This window comes from Podarcis gaigeae (genome assembly GCF_964106915.1).
Source record: "Podarcis gaigeae genome assembly, chromosome: 15".
Classification (NCBI taxonomy): Eukaryota; Metazoa; Chordata; class Lepidosauria; order Squamata; family Lacertidae; genus Podarcis; species Podarcis gaigeae.
Genome location: NC_139692.1, coordinates 10,191,918 through 10,212,520, shown reverse-complemented (window position 1 = coordinate 10,212,520; position 20,603 = coordinate 10,191,918). Strand labels below are relative to the sequence as shown.

The following is a 20,603-nucleotide window of genomic DNA, read 5'->3' as shown; positions in this document are numbered from 1 at the left end:
ACAGTTTTCCAGGTTGGCAGTCAAAAAGTGGGAGGAGGAAACCAGGTTTTAAAAGAACACGCTCAGGAGTCAAGTTCAAGGGTTGCCTAGCAAGCTCTAAGCTGGGGAGAGAGGAAATGGTGTTTGGGGGGGGCGGAATCTCTCTTTCTCCTGAAAGTGTCATGAGTGTCCATTTGCTAAAATTATCGCTTTGGAAGCCCCAAGACAGGCAGGGCTCTCTTGAAGACCAGCTCTCCAGCTATTTCCTCCAGCTGCCGCCTCACCCTTGGGGGAGCAGTAATCCCTTGCCATTAATGAGAGCTTTGTGCCAGGATCAAGGGGTGGGGACGACCCACAACTACAATTTTTTTTAAAAAAAATTAAGAGTGGGGTGGGGGGAGGAGAACGAAACAAACAGGCATTAAAGAAGCAGCATCAAATAAATCCAGGCCTTTGCAGCCTGAGTGATGCAAGCATGTCCCCTTCAACAGTAGCTGGGAAACCATTTTGCCCCCCTTCTCTTTCCAAATGTATTTATTATATTTCTTTCTTTCTTTCTTTCTTTCTTTCTTTCTTTCTTTCTTTCTTTCTTTCTTTCCTTCCTTCCTTCCTTCCTTCCTTCCTTCCTTCCTTCCTTCCTTCCTGGTACTCAGGGCTCTGTACGTCTCCCTCCTGTGCCTTGATTTCTCACAACAATCCTCACAACAAGGTAGAATAATATTCTGAGACTGTGAGTGTCAACAGGCTCAGGGTCACCCAATAATCGTTGCTTGACCTGATGGCTGAGCACAGGACTCCCCGTCTAAAATTCAACATGCTAAATCAAGTGTCTTCAACTCTTTCGGACCCAGGACCTACTTTTAACTCAAAGATACATTTGGCAACCCGTTTTCTTAGCCTTTTGCCATACCTTGGCATGGTGGCAGAACTCGTGTTGTGACACACCTTGGATCAGGCATTGAGTGACCCACTAGCACAGGCATAGGCAAACTCGGCCCTCCAGATGTTTTGAGACTACAGTTCCCATCATCCCTGACCACTGGTCCTGTTAGCTAGGGATGATGGGAGTTGTAGTCCCAAAACATCTGGAGGGCCGAGTTTGCCTATGCCTGCACTAGCAGGTCCACTCCTGACCCACCCGTTGAAGACCAGTGCTCTTTATCAGCACACCGTACTTTCAGAACAGCAAGTGTCTCTGTTGCAGATGTCTCATATGTGCCACATTTACACTGTTTTGTTCTGGGTTTATTTATCAATTCATCTATTTATTTTTAAAAGTGTAAATACCACTATGACTAATCTGCAGCAAGCCTATCTTTTCCCTCTCAGCCCTATCTCCCTGAAACTTGACTACACCATACAGGCTCTATAAAGGCACAAATATATACCGTATTTTTCGCTCTATAGGACGCACTTTTTCCCCTCCAAAAATTAAGGGGGAAAGTTTGTGCATCCTATGGAGCGAATGCAGGCTCCTTGGCTTCAGCAAAAGCAACGCGAAGCCTCCAAAGTGCAGAGGGAGCGCTCCCTCTGCGCTCCGGAGGCTACGCGTTGCTTTCGCTGAAGCCTTTTGAGCGCAGCGCGAGGTTCCGCTGCACTCCAAAGGCTTCAGGGATAGCCACCTGAAGCCTTTGGAGCGCAGCGGGAACTTGCACTGTGCATGGGGTTGAAGGCTCCCCGTGCCCTGCGGAGGCTTCGCACAAAGCTAGACCAGCTATCCCAGCGGCTATCCCAGAAACCAGATCCCTCTTGCTGTTCTGGCTTCTGGGATTCAGAATTTTTTTTTCTTGTTTCCTCCCCCCCAAACTAGGTGCGTCCTATCGTCTGGTGTGTCCTATAGAGTAAAAAATACGGTAACAGGTTTATTAGGCAGGGTTATATATGCCTACCCGGCAGGGGTCTTAACACAGATCTGCAGCAGGGTTTCTCCTAGGGCGGGGGCAGGGCTGGATTTTCCTTAAGCAGACTGTGCACTATTGGAACTGCACCAGTTCCGATCTCTCTCTACTTCGTTTGCACGCTTCAGCCCAGTCCATGAAAAGCTGCCTTTTCAAAATCTCGTTCAATAATATATCAAGCCACAGTCGCAAATTTGCTGGTGGTACACAAGAGGTTTGCTTATGCTCAGTGTCTAGGAACAAAAACTCCTCAGTATATTCTACCCCCCATCCCCTGACATACCTTCCTACCAATGAAATCCATATGATTTGGGGACACGAACACATAAATCTCTCCTTATGAAAGCCTTGAGCCATAGAGATGCCTTTCATTAGGAGATAAGAAAGCTGACTTTGTTGGAGGGGACAATGTTGCTTTTCAGACTGGGCCCCACAGATTGGTCTCCTCTTGCTTCCCCTTTGCCAGAAGACCAAGGCTGATCTCTTTCAGAGCACAGCCTGCCCCAGTCTACTTCACTCTGGATTAATTCTGCTCATCTCTGAGTCGAAGCAGATGTGGTAGATCCATGTGCAGATCTCCCTGGTTCTTAAAAAAGTTTTAAACAACTGCCTCTAAGTGGGTGAGGAGGTGTTGGATCAGAGCACCGATGCTGGGGGAGGGGAGATTAACCCCTTTGCTGCATGCCATTCCCCTGGTCTACCACTCCCTCCCACAGCTGCCATTACCTCTGCTAGAGTAGGAAAACACCTGCAACATGCTTGTGTGTGTTTTCCCCCAGGAGGCTCAGCAGTGGGCCCCTCCAAACATCCTGTTTATCATGCACTCACGATGATCTGTGATCAATATGGTATTGAGGAAGTTACACACAACCCTGCTTTCAATACCATTTGTGTTTGCAACAAAGTTTTGGAGCGGGCCCACTGCTTTGTCCCGTAACGGGCCCAATGCGTGTCCCGTAACTTCCTAATGAACCCCTGCAACTCTTCACACCTCAAACATTTTTGTTGTTGTTGTTGTTCCATTTTCATTGCTCTGTAGTGCAATAGTCCCCACCTCCAGACAGGATTATTGCAACATCAATGGGGAAGCGGTACAGAATAACTAGTAAAATGGAATTGTGTGTGAATGGTCCAGTATTAATCTACCAATACAGTGGTACTTCGGGTTAAGTACTTAATTCGTTCTCTGGTCTGTTCTTAACCTGAAACTGTTCTTAACCTGAAGCACCACTTTAGCTAATGGGGCCTCCTGCTGCCGCCGCGCCGCCGGAGCACGATTTTTGTTCTCATCCTGAGGTAAAGTTCTTAACCTGAAGCACTATTTCTGGGTTAGCGGAGTCTGTAACCTGAAGCGTATGTAACATGAAGCATATGTAACCTGAGGTGCCACTGTAAAGGCCTATTATTGCATCAACAGAAGACTCTCACAAAGGGGTCCAGTTGCTTTTTGAGGGGGGGGGGGTGATTTAGATTGGGTTCTTATCTTAGCTGCTGTCCAAACAGGAAAGGAAATTGTAACTAAACATCAGGGCAAACTTTCTGACAGTAAAAGCATGGAACAGTCTCCCATGAGAGGCGATGGACTCTCCTTTCTTAGAGGTTTTTAAGCAGAGGTTGAATGGCTATCTGTCACGGATGCTTTAGTTGAGATTCCTGCATTGCAGTGGGTTGGACTAGAAGACCCTCGGCTCTCCTTTCCAACTCTACAATTCTATGTTCAAAGTTGTTCTCTGAAGCGGTAGAGGTTGGTCCAGTAGGAAGAATTCCACAGAGGGCACAAGCAGCCTGAATAAAGGGCTGGTGTTTGCATGCCAAAATAAGCTGCAATTCACCCCAAACCATGCACTCCCATCACTGGGAATCTGCCATCTACACAACGGCTCAGCATCATGTCCAGCTGACCCCTGGGTTTTTTGGACAATGAACTTTCAGCACATGGTACTCCCAGGTTGATACCCAGGATATAAGAGGGGCGGGCGGGCGGGCAGAGAGTTTTGTGGTACCTAAAAGGCTCACAATTTAATTTATTGCACCACAATCTTTTGTGGGATACAGTCCAGCAACTTGGAAGGAACCACATAAACAACAGTTCAGACTCACTGTGCAGTACAGATCTTTGAAGCTGTGGCCTCAAATGCATCCTTCATTTGCTTTACTAAGAATTCCAAAATGTAACAGCTTCCACATTCTCTCTCTCTCTCTAGTCACTCTAGTTCTTGCTGTGGTAATTAAAATTCCTACACACACACACACACACACACACACAGCCCAGACTTCAGTTTTGTTGTATTTTGGTCACTAATTCCTCAGCCCTTCATTAAGGGCCCAGTACTGCCCAGAGTACACAATGGCACAGAAAGGCACTTACAGCTTCTCGAGAGCACGAAGTCCAAAAAAAGAGCCATTCTTCAGAGTTGCTATCTTGTTGTTGCTCAAAATCCTGGGGAAAGAGGGAGGGAGGGGAGAGAGAGAGGGTTATTCATCCTGCGTTAACCAAGCATCCAGGGCTTAAAGGGGGGACTAGGTGTGTGGTCCTTAGTGATGGATTCATTAGCCACACCCCAGTTAGCAAGGGGGGCAGGAGAGTAGGGAATGGTACAAAGGCTATAGGGTAAATGTACGGCATAGCAGTCTATAGGAAGATGCCCCACCCAGCTTCTTAACAGTTATACATAGGCTGATTTGCAAAGTACTCTTCCAGATGTTTGCTTCCACGTCAGCAGAAGAGTGATCCATAGCAACATTTTGCAGTCACAGAACTAGGAACAACAGACACAGACTTCTCTATAAGACTGAACAGTGAATGCCCAGCAAAGAAGAAGTGTCTTATTAAAACTGAACGGTCTTTTTAATGGACTCCAACAGCCATTGATAACTAAGAAGCTCCAGTCTAGATATGTCAGTGCTTCCTGGTTTTAAAACTTTATGCTGTAAATCTTTATGCTGTCAACTTTTACAGGTCATGTTGTGTGATTTCAGAGGAAAGCCTTGCTCTCATCCCCTGCTGTTCACTGTAAAGGCCTTTGGCTATACACCAGGCATAGGCAAACTTGGCCCTCCAGATGTTTTGGGACTACAACTCCCATGATCCCTAGCTAACAGGACCAGTGGTCAGGGATGATGGGTTTGCCTACGCCTGCTATACACAATAAAATCGATTGGTTGACTTTCATTGACAAGCTGGTGTTGTCCAGCTATTGGGAACTACAACTCCCATCAGCCCCAGGCAGCACAGTCATGCTACTTGGATCTGATGGGAACCTGTAATCCAAAGCAGCTGGTGGGCACCAGTTTGGCAAAGCCTGGACTACACACTCCCAGCACATATTAATGTATCCCACCCAGTACTTCCCCTGTATCCATTACCGCATTCAACACACATCTGCTGGGAAGGCTTATGATCGTAGCGGTGGCGGTGGTTTTGAACGCTTATTGCTCATGGTTTCCATTCAAAATATAATGTACACTTGTAAAGCAGTGCGGAATGGAAACAGATTGGAGTACAGAGACGTTGCAGTTGAGGAATTCAAACTATGTCTGGGTGGCCTGTTGCCATCTAATGCATACAAGGTTCAAAGTATTTTTATAGTCTTGTCCCCGAGCCAATGGTTGTCATTAGCATCTGTACCTAAATGGTGGTCCCAGATGAGGGTGAGCTTGCCCATTCAGCCCAGAAGATTCATGCAGTTAGTTCAATGGGGCTTGGATGGGCATCGCAGTGCAGGGTGGGGGGGGGGTGCAAATCCATCGGCAAAGGACGGGAACAGGCTGCTCACAGGCACAGATGGATCAGAGATGGATTTGTGTTTTACTCTCAGGTTGGATTTTTGAAAACAATTTGTCTCTCAGAAGGTTAGACATTTTCTAATGGTTTAAAACTATCAACACCTCCCAATTCTTCTGTCTCTGGAACCCTAGAATTACAAAAAGGTTTCAGAACTGTAAAAAAAGTTACAATTTTCTGATCTTCCCCCCAAATTTATGCTAAGTGGTGTTCCTACTCATTATTATTGTGCATATGTGGCTAATATTACTAATCTGAATTTCCTTTATCCTATATATTGTTGTTTCATTTATTCATTCATTTAAATCCTTTCTATTACCATTTCAGCTGGGAAAATATTACCTTCTGTTTGTTGAATTTAACTGGCTAGATAAGGATATGCTACTATATTAATATAAATTATTGCAATATGTACCACAATTCTTTTATAAATAAAAGAATGTGATCATTTAAAATAGTAAAAATTTGCCTGCCCTTTATCCCATTTACTGATTAATTAACCAATTAGGTAAAAGGTAAAGGTACCCCTGCCCGTACGGGCCAGTCTTGACAGACTCTGGGGTTGTGCGCCCATCTCACTTAAGAGGCCGGGGGCCAGCGCTGTCCGGAGACACTTCCGGGTCACGTGGCCAGTGTGACATCGCTGCTCTGGCGAGCCAGAGCCGCACACGGAAACACCGTTTACCTTCCCGCTGGTAAGCGGTCCCTATTTATCTACTTGCACCCGGAGGTGCTTTCGAACTGCTAGGTTGGCAGGCGCTGGGACCGAGCAGCGGGAGCGCACCCCGCTGCAGGGATTCGAACCGCCGACCTTTCGATCGGCAAGTCCTAGGTGCTGAGGCTTTAACCCACAGCGCCACCTGCGTCCCTTTTAATTAACCAATTACATTGAAATAAATGGACATATAAATCAAGATCTCGGTTTCTTTCAGTGATGCTGGAAGAAACACAAGATAATCAACTAAAAAGCTAGCATAATTAGAAGGAAAGCCCCCTTGCAGCTGTTGCCCTCTGAGCTTGGAAGTAACAGAGAGCCACCATGACTCACCCATTGATACCTTCCTTCTGCATGAATTTCTCTTAATCCAAATTGGCAGCCATCACAACCTCATGTATGTGTGAAGAAGTAGTTTCCTTCATCTGCCCTGGATCTCTCACCATTCGGCTTCCCTGGATGACCAAAGGTTCTATATTATCAGAGAGGAAGGATCTCAACAGGAGCATTCGCAAGGTCTGCTTAAAAGTCCTTCACTACCTTTCCAGCATCTTCTCTACCATAGCACTGCTGCCGGCACCTTAGTTCAGGGGTGGGCAGGGGAAAGTCCATTGTACCAAGTCAAAGCATTGGTTCATCTAGCTCAGCAGTTCTCCAAGATTTTAGGCATGGGCCTCTCTCACAGCCCTACCTGGAGATGCAACTTGGGTCCTTCCACATGCAAGGTAGATACTGTACCACTGAGCTACAGCGCTTCCCCAATCGTGTGGTGGCAAACTGTGATGGGGTAAAGCCAAAGCACAATGTGCTACATGTATACTCTCCCACTGTCCTTGTGAAGCGGGAAGACTCCTGATTTCCTTCTAATTGCGCCTGGTATAAATCACTATTCCTTATTCTGCCATTGAGGAATGCCTTGTTAACATCTGGTTAGCGCACATTGCTAGCACTGGTGTTCTTCAAAATTCATACAAGAGGGGCTAACAACATTAACTTTAATTGTATGGTACAAAAAGGTAAAAAGCATTTCCAGGCAGCTAGTCCTCAGGGTGCTTCAATGCTAGTTCTCCACACATTCAGCCATATGCCAAAGCGCTCTGCTCAACCACAATGCTGAGATCTGCTCTCTGTCCAGCAGAGTTCCTTCATCTCACAAGCTTGCAGGTCAAGTGTCCCCGTCCGAGTTCAGCATTTTGGCAGCAGCCAGGGCTGAGGGCTTTTCAGACCTCTTTGTCCCAAAGTAAACAGTTTAGCTTACCACAAAAAGGGCCTTCTTTTGGCCTCAGGCCCAACGAGTAGGAAGGCAGCCATGCTGAAAGGAGGGGGAGAAAGGAAGAGCAGCTACCAATTCTCCCAGATGCTCATTAAAAGCTTTTTTAATGAGCAATTAGCCCTCACAGACACTGCCATCCACCAGCGAGGGCCATCAAGCAGCCCCTGAGCTTTAGACAACTTGCAGTCAGAAGCCACTTCAGACTCTCGACGTCACCCTTTTAAGCAAGGGGACTTTCTCAATAGGCTCTTTGGCAGCCATCACAGCGATGCCACTGTGTCACTGCGCAAAGAGAGAAGCCATCCCCTTGGGTCATCCCAGAGGAAACAACCTTGGCTCCCATCAACCGGCTTTTGGGTTGTACCGGGAAGGTTCAGGGCGAGGGCTTTCCTACTCTCAGCTAAAGCAAAAATCTGACAAGGTACACACAGGTAATACTGGTGGCTGCCACAGTGCGTTTTAAAGATGCACTCAAGTAAACAGTTTTTCGGGTATGTGTGGAAACAAAAATGATATTTATTTCTTTAAAGGCCCCACATTGGTGATTATGGACTTCAACCTCATGTAATAAAGGGTCACTAAATACAAACTCTGCTAGCAGCAATTGGAAGCAAAACACTTCTTCCGGGAAGAGGGTGCCAAAAAACACCTCCTAGGTATAAAGCAGAAGTAGGCATCCTGAGGCCTGAAGGCCAAATGTGGCCCACCATACCTCTCTCTCTCTGACCCTCCCAGCTCCCCCCAGCCTGTCCAGATTGCAAAGATCACTGGCCCTCCTCCACCCCTTCCTTAAGCTGTTCTTGAACTGTGTACATGAGCTGACAAAATGCCTCTATAGCTTGCCTAGGAAGAAGATGGGGAGATGTGTGCATGAGAGTGTAGAAGCCTCTTCCTCTTTGTGTGGCTGGAATGCCACCTATTGTACATAAGTCACATCCAGTGCTCTGCCCAGTTTTGCCTTTGGCCCCTGACCATTGGTGGCCCCTGTGAGGCTTTCCACAAAAGAATGTGGACCTCAGGAAAAAAAAGGTTTCCTGCCCCTGAGACAAAACCTTTGCTCTGGGAGCCTATTTCTTTTCTGATATAAGGAAGCTGCCTTATACCAAACCAGACACTTTGTCCATCTTGATCAATACTGTCTACAGTGACCAAGCAGAGGCTCTCCAGGTTTTTCAGACAGGGGTCTCTCCCAGCCCCACCTGGAGATGCTAGGGATCAAACCCAAGATCTTCTGCATGCTCTGCCAACCAAGTTCCAGCCCTCGTCAGTCGCGATTGGCCCAGCTTCAACTTCACGTGCCTGCAGCATGTATCTTAATATATAAACTATGCATGGCCCCAGAGCAGCTGGCAATAGGTGGTGTCCTGTCTGGCAACTGCAGATGGAATTTCCTCTCTGAACAATAGGAAAGCCTGACCTCTATTTCCCCCTTATTGGTTATGCTAAGTACTTCCTTTGCCGCTGACACATGCGTAGTTACGCCTATCGCCAGACTGTGAAAGCATCTTCCTTTGTTGGGTCATTCCAACACAGGCCAGGGAATGTGCCCACCCCCCAGCCAGGCCAAATTACCTCCCATCCTCTTTTCCCTGAGCCAGCAGAATAAAAAGGGCCAATCATAGAATCATAGAGTTGGAAGAGACCACAAGGGCCATCGAGTCCAACCCTCTGCCAAGCAGGCAACACCAACAGAGCACTCCTGACATATGGTTGTCAAGCCTCTGCTTAAAGACCTCCAAAGAAGGAAACTCCACCACACTCCTTGGCAGCAAATTTCACTGTCAAATCCCTTGCCTTCAGGTGCTCCCTTGGAAGCTATCAGAAGATGCCTTTGACTGAGTCAGACCACTGGTCAATCTAGCTCAGTATTTCAGGCTGGTTCTCTCCCAGCTGCAGTCAGAGTCTGAACCTAGGACCTTCTTCATGCAAAACTAATGCTCCATGGCTGAACTCCTTCCCAAAGTCCAGAATGCTACAAAATGACTACTAACCACAATTTCAGAACTGCACGGGTGCCTTTCTTGACCACCTTAAATTCAAATGAAGAGATCTTCCACAGTTTAGTGTGTTAGAGCACACAGTGGCATTTCAGGAACATAATGTATGCACACTTCTGATCTAAAATGAGTAATGAAGGAAGACACTCTGCAAATGAACCTTCTCATGCATTCAAAGAACACAAGAGGGGGTGTATGCTGACCACGCCCCCTGGCAGCTGCGCATTCAGCATTAGTAAGAAAGGGGTGGCGCCTGTCAAGGGCTCCTTCGCTGGATTGGCCAATGTCCCCAAATGGACTGAAAGAACCCTGTGCAAACGCAGTTCTTTTAGCACCAGCATTGAATGCTTGTTGAGCAAGGTATGTGGCAAGCAGATGCATTGGCAAGGGGTGGGTGTGGCCAGCAGGTTTGCACCCACTCTGACAGGTCCAGGGAACCTGTGGCCCTCCAGCTGTTGTTGAATTCCAGTTCCCTTCAGGTCCAGCCAGCGTGGCCAAAGGTCACGGGCGATGGGAGCTGGAGTCCAAGAACATCAGGAGGGCCACAGCTAAAAACGGCAAGAGTTATAGAGCAACCACCTTATTCAGTTACAGTCAGCTTTGGACAGCTAAACAAATCACTAGTGCATCCATATCACCCTCTTAAAGCAGGGGTAGGGAAACTTTTTCAGGCTGAACACCAGGTTCCCTCCTGCGTGACCCACTTGTGGGGGAGGCAACATGCCAGAAATGGGTGGCGCCAGAGGCAAAAGTGAGTGGAGCCATGTGTTATGTACTGAAGTTCTCACCCTGGGCCAGCAGGGGATACTGTAGATAGTTTTCACTCAGGTCCACATATGCAAATAAGGGATTGAAAGTGACGTTCAGTGATTGGATAGTTACAGAAAGTGGTTACTGTTGCGTTCTAGTGGAGTTCTATATAAGCAGGCTGGCTGAACCCTTCAGTTCAGTTCTGTTCTGGCCTGTGAATAAACAAGAGCTGTTTGAAGAATCGCTGTGTCGTCTGATATGTTCACCCACAACTTAACACCATGAATGTAAATTTCCCCTTTGTGCAGTAGGCTACTTTCTACACACACACACACACACACACACACACACACACACACGTCCTCCATCTAGGCAAGCAAAAGTCTTGATCCGAGTTCAAGGGCACTTTTCAGCCAAGGAAGGTGGTGAGGGGCATGGTTTGTGCAGAGACCCAGAGGCCAGGCATTTGGCCCCTGGGCCTGAGGTTCCCCATCCCTATCTGAAAGCCACCCCACCCCATGAATGCTCAGCAATCCAGCCATTACAGTGAAAACAGAGAGAACAGATGTACCAGGTGTACCGCTGCATACACAGATGGGAAGACATATTCACAAGGTGGAAAGTGAAAGCTTTGCCTGGTTTTTAGATAACTTTGGGTGATCCAAGTTTCTGCCATAACATCCAGATCACCTCCCCAAAAAAGGCAAGGACCCAGGCAGCCGAGATAAAAATCAGCATCCTGACTGATCTGCTGCCAGCGTCCAAGAGAAGGAATCTGCATCTTTATGGCTTGGAAAGAATACCCTTGACCCTCTCATTCCCACTAAAGCTTCAAGCTCAGACCGTTTCCCCCCCTTGTATTCTTCATCAGCGATGTAGCTTTGGATATCCCTCAGCTTCCCACAAACCTTCTTCCACTGTTTCATAGTATCACAGAATTGTGGAGCTGGAAGGGACCCTAAGGATCATCTAGCCCAACCCCCTGAAATGCAAGAATAGGCAACTATTCCATATGGGGATTGAACCTGAAACCTTGGTGTTATCAGCACTAAGCTCTAACCAGCTGAGCTATCCAGTTAATAGGATGAGTCAAATAAGCCATGCAATTGCCATTTTTTTGCTGTTTGTGCAGACCAATGGAAGGATTCTTGCAGCTGGAGAATGGGATGAAATACTGAAGGTGGTGGTTAGAGGTTGCCAGGAGACCATATTGGGATGCTTCCAGACAAACTTTTCATTGAGCACTATCCTGAATTCTTTGCAGGGAAACCGGCTATTTAATGAACTTTCATTCTGATTGGTTTGCGGGTAGGTTAGACAGCATAGCGTCAAAACAAGTGTTAACCCAAAAAATCCAGCACATTTCCCCATCAGTTTCTTAGTCACAAAAAGTCGGGTCTTTGGGGGAAGCTGGTGGGGGAAGATGCCCCCCCCATCAACAGTAATAGTGCAGCCTGGATGTGCCAGTATGTGACTGAATCCCCACCAGAAAACAGCTGCATTCTGGAGGCCCCCTTTGCCTTGCATTAAGCCTCAGCCAACCCGTTACCAGAACCTTAATAGCTTTTGTGCCATCAGCTGCATTGACTTTGGCAGTAAACAAAACCCACCCCAGCAATGTTTATGAGGCCAAAGAGTCAAGTAGGGTTAGAGGTGCAGATAGCAGGGGCTAAACGCAGTAAGGGCAGGCAGCTCTATGACCTGCATGGAGGTTAAGCAAGACAACTGGCTAAAAAGGGTTGCAAGGCTGGGAGAAAGAACTCCACTGAGACTCCACAAATTCATCTCCCCCAGCAGGTTTGTAAAAAGCAGATTTTCCCAGCTGCACCAAATTCCCCATCAGACACCCCACACCGGAAAAACCAGGGGGGAGCTAAGCATAGCAACACTTTGCTCCTGCATTAAGCTTACGCCCTGTATCTGGTGGTGGTTTCTCCATAGCAGACAGGCCTAACTAATATCCATTGACACTGACAATTCATTTATGAATTTTTCTCAGTTCAGTAAGTAGCAGCCACAAAACCAAGGAGGGCTTTGATGGTATTGAAGGATACGGAAAAGCGTTATGTGTCTGTAGATGAAGGTGAGGACGAGGAGCTTCCGTCCCGAAATAAGGTGGTTTATATGGCAGTTTGTTTAAAGCAGTACATTCCACCCTTATATAATTTCATAAGGTAAAGGGACCCCTGACCATTAGGTCCAGTCGTGACAGACTCTGGGGTTGCAGTGCTCATCTTGCTTTATTGGCCGAGGGAGCCGGTGTACAGCTTCCTGGTCATGTGGCCAGCATGACTAAGCCGCCAGAGCAGCTCACGGAAACGCCGTTTACCTTCTCTCTGGAGCAGTACCTATTTATCTACTTGCACTTTGAGGTGCTTTCGAACTGCTAGGTTGGCAGGAGCAGGGACCGAGCAACGGGAGCTCACCCTGTTGCAGGGATCCGAACTGCCGGTCTTCTGATCTGCAAGTCCTAGGCTCTGTGGTTTAACCCACAGCGCCACCCGCGTCCCTTTCATAGATTCATAGAATTGCAGAGTTGGAAGAGACCACAGCTGTCATCTAATCCAGCCCCCTGCAATGTAGGAACCTTTCACCCAACGAGGGGCTCAAACGCATAACCCTGAGATTGAGATTCTTTTGCTCTACAAACTGAGCTATGCAAGCTACAATCTGTGTACATGCTGTCCCTGTCATGTAAACAGTTAGCAAACACAACACGCCTAACATGCCTAGTTTCCTTCCCATGTTTCAAGCTGGACATTATCAGCTGTCCAAAAGCACCAGTTTTCCTCCAAACTCCAGATTTTGTGTCAAACTGCACACTGAAACAAAACAAAACCCTCATCCCTGACTTGTTGCTCTACCAGGGGCCACACCAACTGGCGCTAATGGGAGTTGGAGTCTGGCAACACCTTAGGGGCACCAGGTTGGGAAAGCTACCCTATGCCTATCCGTTTCCAGCAACTGCCTGTGGGGTCTCCGTTTGTATGACAACACACACAGAGAGAGGGAGGGAGAAAGAGAGAGAAAGCACGCAGGATTTTGGCTCATTTGTTTAAACGGGGAACTATGTTAATGAAAAAAACATGGACTTGAAAGATAACAGCAGCAATGGGGAAACTTTCTTTCCAAGGCGCCTAAACAATTAAGGGGCCTCAGCAGTCCCACTTTCAAAAGAGACTCAGACACATCAGATGCAATTTCACTTGGAACGCAAAATGGAGCCGGAGGTGGGGGCGGGCAAGCAAGAGGTGGGGGGAGATTTAAACAAAACAAAACACCAAGTTGGGTTTGCCAAGCGTCAGCGCAGAGGCAGATCCTGCTTGTGCCTTGAAAAAGGTCCAAGGCAGCGAGAGAGGATGGAGACCCAGCATTTCCTTCCCGGATCCCTCCACCCATCCTCTTATCTTGCAGGCAGGACAGGAGGGGGAGCAGAATGAGTCGGGGAGGGGAGGTCAGAATGCACTTATTATGTCCCCTCTTGGCTTGCAACTTCTATGCAGTTTTACTGACCGTGGAGGTCATTTGCTCTTGCAAGCAGCAGAGGAGGCGTTCCTTCCCAGCCCTGGGGCCTGAGACTTTGAACCGGAGAGTCAAGAGCGAGGATTGAGCTTCAAGCCTCCTGCGTGCAAAGATACGGTTCCTCCTTCTTCCCCCAAGCAAGGCTTTCCTTAATGGAGTCCTTTTAAGAAGGCAGAGGCATGGTTTCTGGGCTGATGCCTGGCAGATGTAGCTCTAGACCAGAGCTGGGGAACATCTTTCAGCCCAGGGGCCACACTCGCACCCTTCTAGGGGCCACATGCCAGTGGTGGGCAGGGCCAGTTGCAAACATGGGCAGAGGAATGAATCAAATCCTGCTTTCACGCAGTAGGCTAGTTAATAATGCACAGCTCGCTCTACCCTCCCCACCCAGGTAAGCGAGAAGCATGGCCAGGGCTCAAGGGCACATTTCAGCCAGAAGCAAACCATAAAGGAGGGTATAATGCAGGGCCAGTAGGCAGTGCAGCTGTGTGGACTATGGGGAATTCCAAGGGCCAGATAGAAAGGCTTGGAGGGCCGCATTCAGTTCCTGTTTCCACTGAGTCAGGAACGTGATTGTGTGCGTGTACTTTTAAAATCCTCTACCGATAAGCTCTTCCCCTTATCTACCAAGCTTCTAACGTCATGGCTTTGTATGCAGAGGGTACTGCATTTCCAGACCCCAAAGGTCTAGTGCTGAGTGGACAATACTGAGTTAGATGGGTTAAAGGTCTATAAGGCAGCTTCCTATGTTCACAATATCCAGCTACTTCACAGGAAAAGACACTACAGGTTCGAATTCATTCATGGGTCTCCACGGACATGTCAAATTTGCTGCTTAGCTTCAGTTTCTAAGATTAAGTTATAGAACTATGACTTTCAGCCACAATGTTTGCCATCCAGGTGCTACAACCAAAGATTCCAACAGGTCAGTCGTTCCTCCATTCCAGTATCCTGTATCCTTACTCGGAAGACACAACTAAGGATGTTGGAGAATTCTGACAGAAACAGAAACGGGAGCAAAAATTGCTGGTGTTCTCTTATTTGTCCCGCAATTTGAACAGAAATCACTCCAGTAAAAAATGATAGGTATATACTCTGTTGTTGCTCCTTTCAGTTCGTAAATGATACCTAATAGATTATGTCCCCCCCCCACACCCAATTGCCATTCTTTGTACCTTTCATTGAAATGAAAAGGGCAGAACAATGTAATTCATTTAACTATTTGCATAAATTACGTAAGTTGTGTAATTTCACCACAGCAGATAGTGAGAAGAATAATCCAGTTTGTGGCATAATACAAACTGCAGCAGAAAGGAAACAGTGCTGCGTGACAAGGGCAGAATAACGCTAGCCACAACCAACCAGAATTGTACCCATTATTCCAATGTGGCTAACACCAGAGATTTCCATAAGTCTTGAGAGATTCAAGATACTGGCAGTTCTATTTCCAATCAATTCAGTGCATGGGATTCTACATTTTCACAGCTGCCCCACATTGGGGCAATGTTTTATTATCACTCTCTACCATGAGCCCCAAGATCCCTTTCTTGGTTAGTCATCACCAGTTCAGACCCCAGGAATGGCAGCTGGAGAAGTCCCCATCTGGCAGGCAGACTCATAGGCGCCGACTCCATGGGGCCTGAGGGGGCCCGAGCCCCCTCAAAAATTCGTTTGGGGGGGCTCCGCCCCCCCAATAATTTAAGAAAATTATTACCGTAAATTTCGCTCTATAACACACAGATTTTTTCTCCTAAAAAGTAAGGGGAAATGTCTGTGCGTGTTATTGAGCGAATGTATGGTCCCTGGAGCTGACTCGCCGGAGCGCAGGGGCAAAAATAGGCAAAAATCAGGCAAAAATAAGATCGGGCGGTTGGGCGGAAGGCGGAAGCTGCTGCTTTCCTGCATTCTGCCTCAGGGTCTTACTGCCCACCCGCTTCTATTGCTGCGTTTGCTCAAACTCAACAAAGAGCAGGGAATCCCCTGCCCTCCTGGCAAGCAGAGGGTTAAGGAAAGGATCGAGTCCTTCCTTCTAATTCTTTCCTAGTCACACTGCGTGCAGGCTCCAGCCCACCACCTCCTCCTCTCCGTGCTCTAGGGATGCAGGTGGGAGAGAGAGGGGGGGGCTGGCTTGGGGGGGGGGACTTTTGCCTTCCTTTCCTCCCCCCCACCCCTTTAAACTTCTCCCCTGCATTCTTAGCCAGCTGCTTCTCCGCACACCCCTCTTGTGCTTCTTGTCCCTTCTGTGTTTTTCCTTCCCTCCCCATTTAAAACGTGGTGACAAAGCACGGATCCACATGGATCCTCAGGATTTTTGCATTGGGTCACCCCAAATTCACCATCAGATCACATAGCATGTTCATGGCTACATCTTGCACCAAAAAAATCACGCACCCACTGTTGCCTAGGGTCACAGTGGTGCAAAAACGTGGTTACAAAGCACGGATCCACATGGATCCTCAGGATTTTTGCATTGGGTCACCCCAAATTCACCATCAGATCACATAGCATGTCCATGGCTACATCTTGCACCAAAAAAATCACGCACCCACTGTTGCCTAGGGTCACAGTGGTGCAAAAACGTGGTTACAAAGCATGGATCCACATGGATCCTCAGGATCTTTGCATTGGGTCACCCCAAATTCACCATCAGATCACATAGCATGTTCATGGCTACATCTTGCACCAAAAAAATCACGCACCCACTGTTGCCTAGGGTCACAGTGGTGCAAAAACGTGGTTACAAAGCACGGATCCACATGGATCCTCAGGATTTTTGCATTGGGTCATCCCAAATTCACCATCAGATCACATAGCATGTCCATGGCTACATCTTGCACCAAAAAAATCATGCACCCACTGTTGCCTAGGGTCACAGTGGTGCAAAAACGTGGTTACAAAGCATGGATCCACATGGATCCTCAGGATCTTTGCATTGGGCTACTCCAAACTCACTGTCAGATATTAAAAATCTTTATAAAATAGAGAATTAAATACATACAGAATGTTAAATTTTCAGTTTTGAAATATTAGTACTAGTTTAGTACTGTATTTCTATATTACTATAGTACTGTATTAGTTATTTTCAAATACTTAAATATTTTTAGGGTGTAAGACCCAATTAAAGCCCGTTATTTACATACAGTATTACAGTATTTACATACAGTATTAGGCATACTGTATTAACTTTATTAACTGTATTAAAGCATTAACTTTGAGATATTATATTTATTTAATGAACCCTCAGCCTTATTCAAAGTAAGCTTAAATTAGCTATTTCACTTATTAATCAAAGTGCTATTACTGTGCGACAGCAATATTTTATGTTTTATTCTTTTAATGATAGTTTAGGATTTATTTAAATATCATTTCAGTCTTTTCAGAGCTATATATTCACTGCTCTGTAATAGTCTATAAGCATAATTGTTACTGTATATTAAATTAGCTTTTTACGAAAATACCGTGCGTGTTTTTGTTTTGTTTCTTTTTTCAAAGCCAAAAAGTGTTTCAGGCTTGTCGAGTTTCCCGGAGTGTGGAGTTATAGAGAGTCGAGTTTTCGGGGTTCTAATGTTGATCATATGACTCTAAAATACTTTTAAAAAACTTTAAAACTCACTAATTTTCATCTAAGATTTAGAAAACTTCCCGGGGCAGGACCCCGGTATGGGCCCCCCCAATATTTTTTATAAGTCGGCGCCCCTGGGCAGACTCCTAGTGTGAGCTAAAGCAAAATGCACGATAAGACAAGGAGATAATTCCTTATTCTTCCCACATGACCCTTCCCCAAAACTAGTCAATTCTAAGGACGTGGAAGAAATTAAGTTCAGTTTGCAACTAAAGTCAAACTGACCTAACTGGCATTCCCTGAAGCAATCGGGAAACTGAAACACAGGAATCCTTTGAAATCCACAGTTCCCTGAATTTTTGCAGTGCAGTCTTCCAGCCAAGTAACGTGTACAAAAATGAATATACTAGGACAAAGTGTAAATTAAAATGCATTGCAAAAATGCATTGCAAAAATGTGTAGAACAGACAAAGCTGTGTAAAGTAGGATAAATTTACACTAATATGCTGGTACAGTTCCACAATTAAAAAAAAAACACCATAAACGTGTCGGTTTTAAGATTGGAAAATGAGCATGGAGTCGTTCTTTACTTAATTTCAGCCGCTAGTAATGAACATCCCTAGTAATTTCTTGTTACTATTAACAGCAGGGCAGAATCACAGAGCAGACCCAGGACACAAATTTTCTGGGCTGCAGGGCCTTGTCTAAACGGGTCTCCCGCCTGCTCTGCTTAGCTGGTTTCCTGTTATTGACTAGCTTCTTGTTATGTTTATTTACACAGGACTTGTCCGGTTTGGGTTGGGCCAATGTTGCAAAGGGAGGAAGAAGTTTTGGCTTTTTATGGGGTGGGGTATGAGGACAGTGGGCTTGCCGGACAGCTGCATTCAGCCTGCCTCACTTGAAAACCAAAACCATTTCCCTTGCTGGAGGACAGTTCAGGTGTTCCAGGCGGCATCTGCTCTCTGGGCATGGCAGAGGACAGGATCCAAATGGTGGCGCAGATGTCTTTTATGAAAAGGGCAATCTGCTCAACAAACCCTAAATTTCTTCAGGCCCTCCATCAGGGCCTGCCCACTCAGGAGGCAGGGTGAAGCAGCTGCCTCAGGCAGTGCCCTTTTGGGGCGCCCCCATCTGCCCTGCCACCTCGACCACTGGTACAGAAGCAGGGCCGGCTTCCGGCAAGATCCTGAAGAAATCTTGAGCACATGAGATCTTGTGAGACTTCAGCAAGATCTTGCAAGTTCTCGCTGGGACTCGTCATCACTGCTTCTGCTCTACGGTCGGTGCCACGCAACCCAAGTTAGGGAGACAGCAGTGTGTTCCTGTTTTGCCTCAGGCGACCAAATGGAACACACCACCCTTTCCTTGAACTGGTTTACATATTAAATTTAGATCCTGCTTTCAGAGTGGCTAGGAACCAGCTAAAAACCACACCAATTAACATTTGACACTGCAGGAAGCAAACAATCCTAGGCAAGAGAGTGTTAGCAATAAACAATCACAAATACTTAAAGATCCTGCAGGCCAGCTTCCCAGTCATGGTGGGAGTAGCCATGTCCTCTCCATGAATTTGTCTAATCCAGGGATCAGCAACCTTTTTCAGCTGTGGGCCAGTCCACCGTCCCTTAGACCATGTGGTGGGCTAGACTATATTTTTTTGGGGGGTGGGGGATGAATGAATTCCTATGTCCCACAAATCGGGCCCTCCCTTAAAGAGGGCATGTACTGCGGTGAGACCTGGACAACCAACTCCCTGTGTTGTGGGTGGGTACGATTGGTCAGCCACAACACCCGATTGGTAGGTCCCTCATAGCTGGGTGCAATCTAGCCAATGGGACGCAGTCCAAATGGTTTGAGGGACCTATCTATGCCCATGCACGTGACCCAGAGCTTCCTCTTTCGGTGCCTGCATTCGGAACACCCACCCACCTCTCCCTACTTTTAGGACTTTGCACTTGACCTTGCTAAGCCGCCGTGTGTCGTCTGTCGTTGGGACAGGGGCACGGCAGGAATTTTCCCCACTTGGCTGATTGGCTGTTGCCATTTGGGTTTCGCCTGCCACGTAGCAAATCGTCACAACTTGTAAGGTTGTGGATAGGCTCTGGTTCAGGTGATAGGGATGGGAGAACGCTCTCGCCATCCCTATGTGAAGGGTATTCCGTTAAAGGAATTCAGGGACTCGATGGTTTGGTCAACCCCTGAGAGAGGGTTGAGCCTGTGCCTGAGTCCAGGGGGGCATTTGGGTGGTGGAGATAGCCTGTTCCCAGCTTTCCGCTTTTCCAGGTGTTCACCCTTGGCTGACCTATGCTGGAACCCTGGGTCAGTGCTACCTGCATCGCAGGGAGCTAGTCGAACCAGAGCCTATGCAACCATTCACTTTCTGTAATCAATAAAGTTGTGGCCTAAATTCTACCAAAAACAAACCAAAAATTTGAGTCAAGTGTGAATTTATTTAGGGGGGAGGTTTCTGGGTCTGAACATGCAAATAATCCAGAGATGCATTTTAAATAAAAGCACACATTCTACTCATGTAAAAACACCAGGCAGGCCCCACAAACAACCCAGAGATGCATTTTAAATAAAAGAACACATCCTACTTATGTTAAAACACACTGATTCCTGGACTGTCCGTGGGCCAGATTTAGAAGGCGATTGGGCCGCATCCGGCCCACGGGCCTTAGGTTGCCTACCCCTGGTATAATCCCCTTTTAAAATCATCTAAGTCATCACTACATCCAGTGGTCATGAGTCCCATAGCCCCCCACCCACTTAGTGGTCCATCAACCAGGCAATTGCTTCATCAGGAAACTAGCCTGGCTTATTTTAACACTTGCCAGGCCCAGGGGTTCAGGATGCTGGCCTGCCTTGATTAGCTTTTAGCACATGCTGGACCCAAGGATTACAGAGGTCTGGTATCCACAGTATGGTGTAGATGTGGCTCTGCTGTCAGAAGCAGAATGATGAAGTAGATGGAACACCTCTGCTTGGATTGGGCAGTGCTCTTGTTATGTCACTGCTCTTCCTCCACTGCCAACACCACACAACATCTCAAAGTTTCAAAATAGCAAATCTCGGTTTGGGAAAGGAGACTGTTTGGGATTTGGTGGAAAGAAATGCCCACTA

General features: G+C 47.0%; 1 protein-coding gene across 1 annotated transcript in view; it reads right to left on the bottom strand.

Annotated features, from left to right (window-relative positions):
• ADGRA2 (adhesion G protein-coupled receptor A2) overlaps positions 1-20,603 on the bottom strand; it is a 115,065-nt gene that overhangs the window by 70,576 nt on the left and 23,886 nt on the right. The window contains exon 2 of the mRNA XM_083713441.1: positions 4,246-4,317. Within this exon, the coding sequence (XP_083569567.1) occupies positions 4,246-4,317 (72 nt within the window). The remainder of the gene's footprint in view (positions 1-4,245; positions 4,318-20,603) is intronic.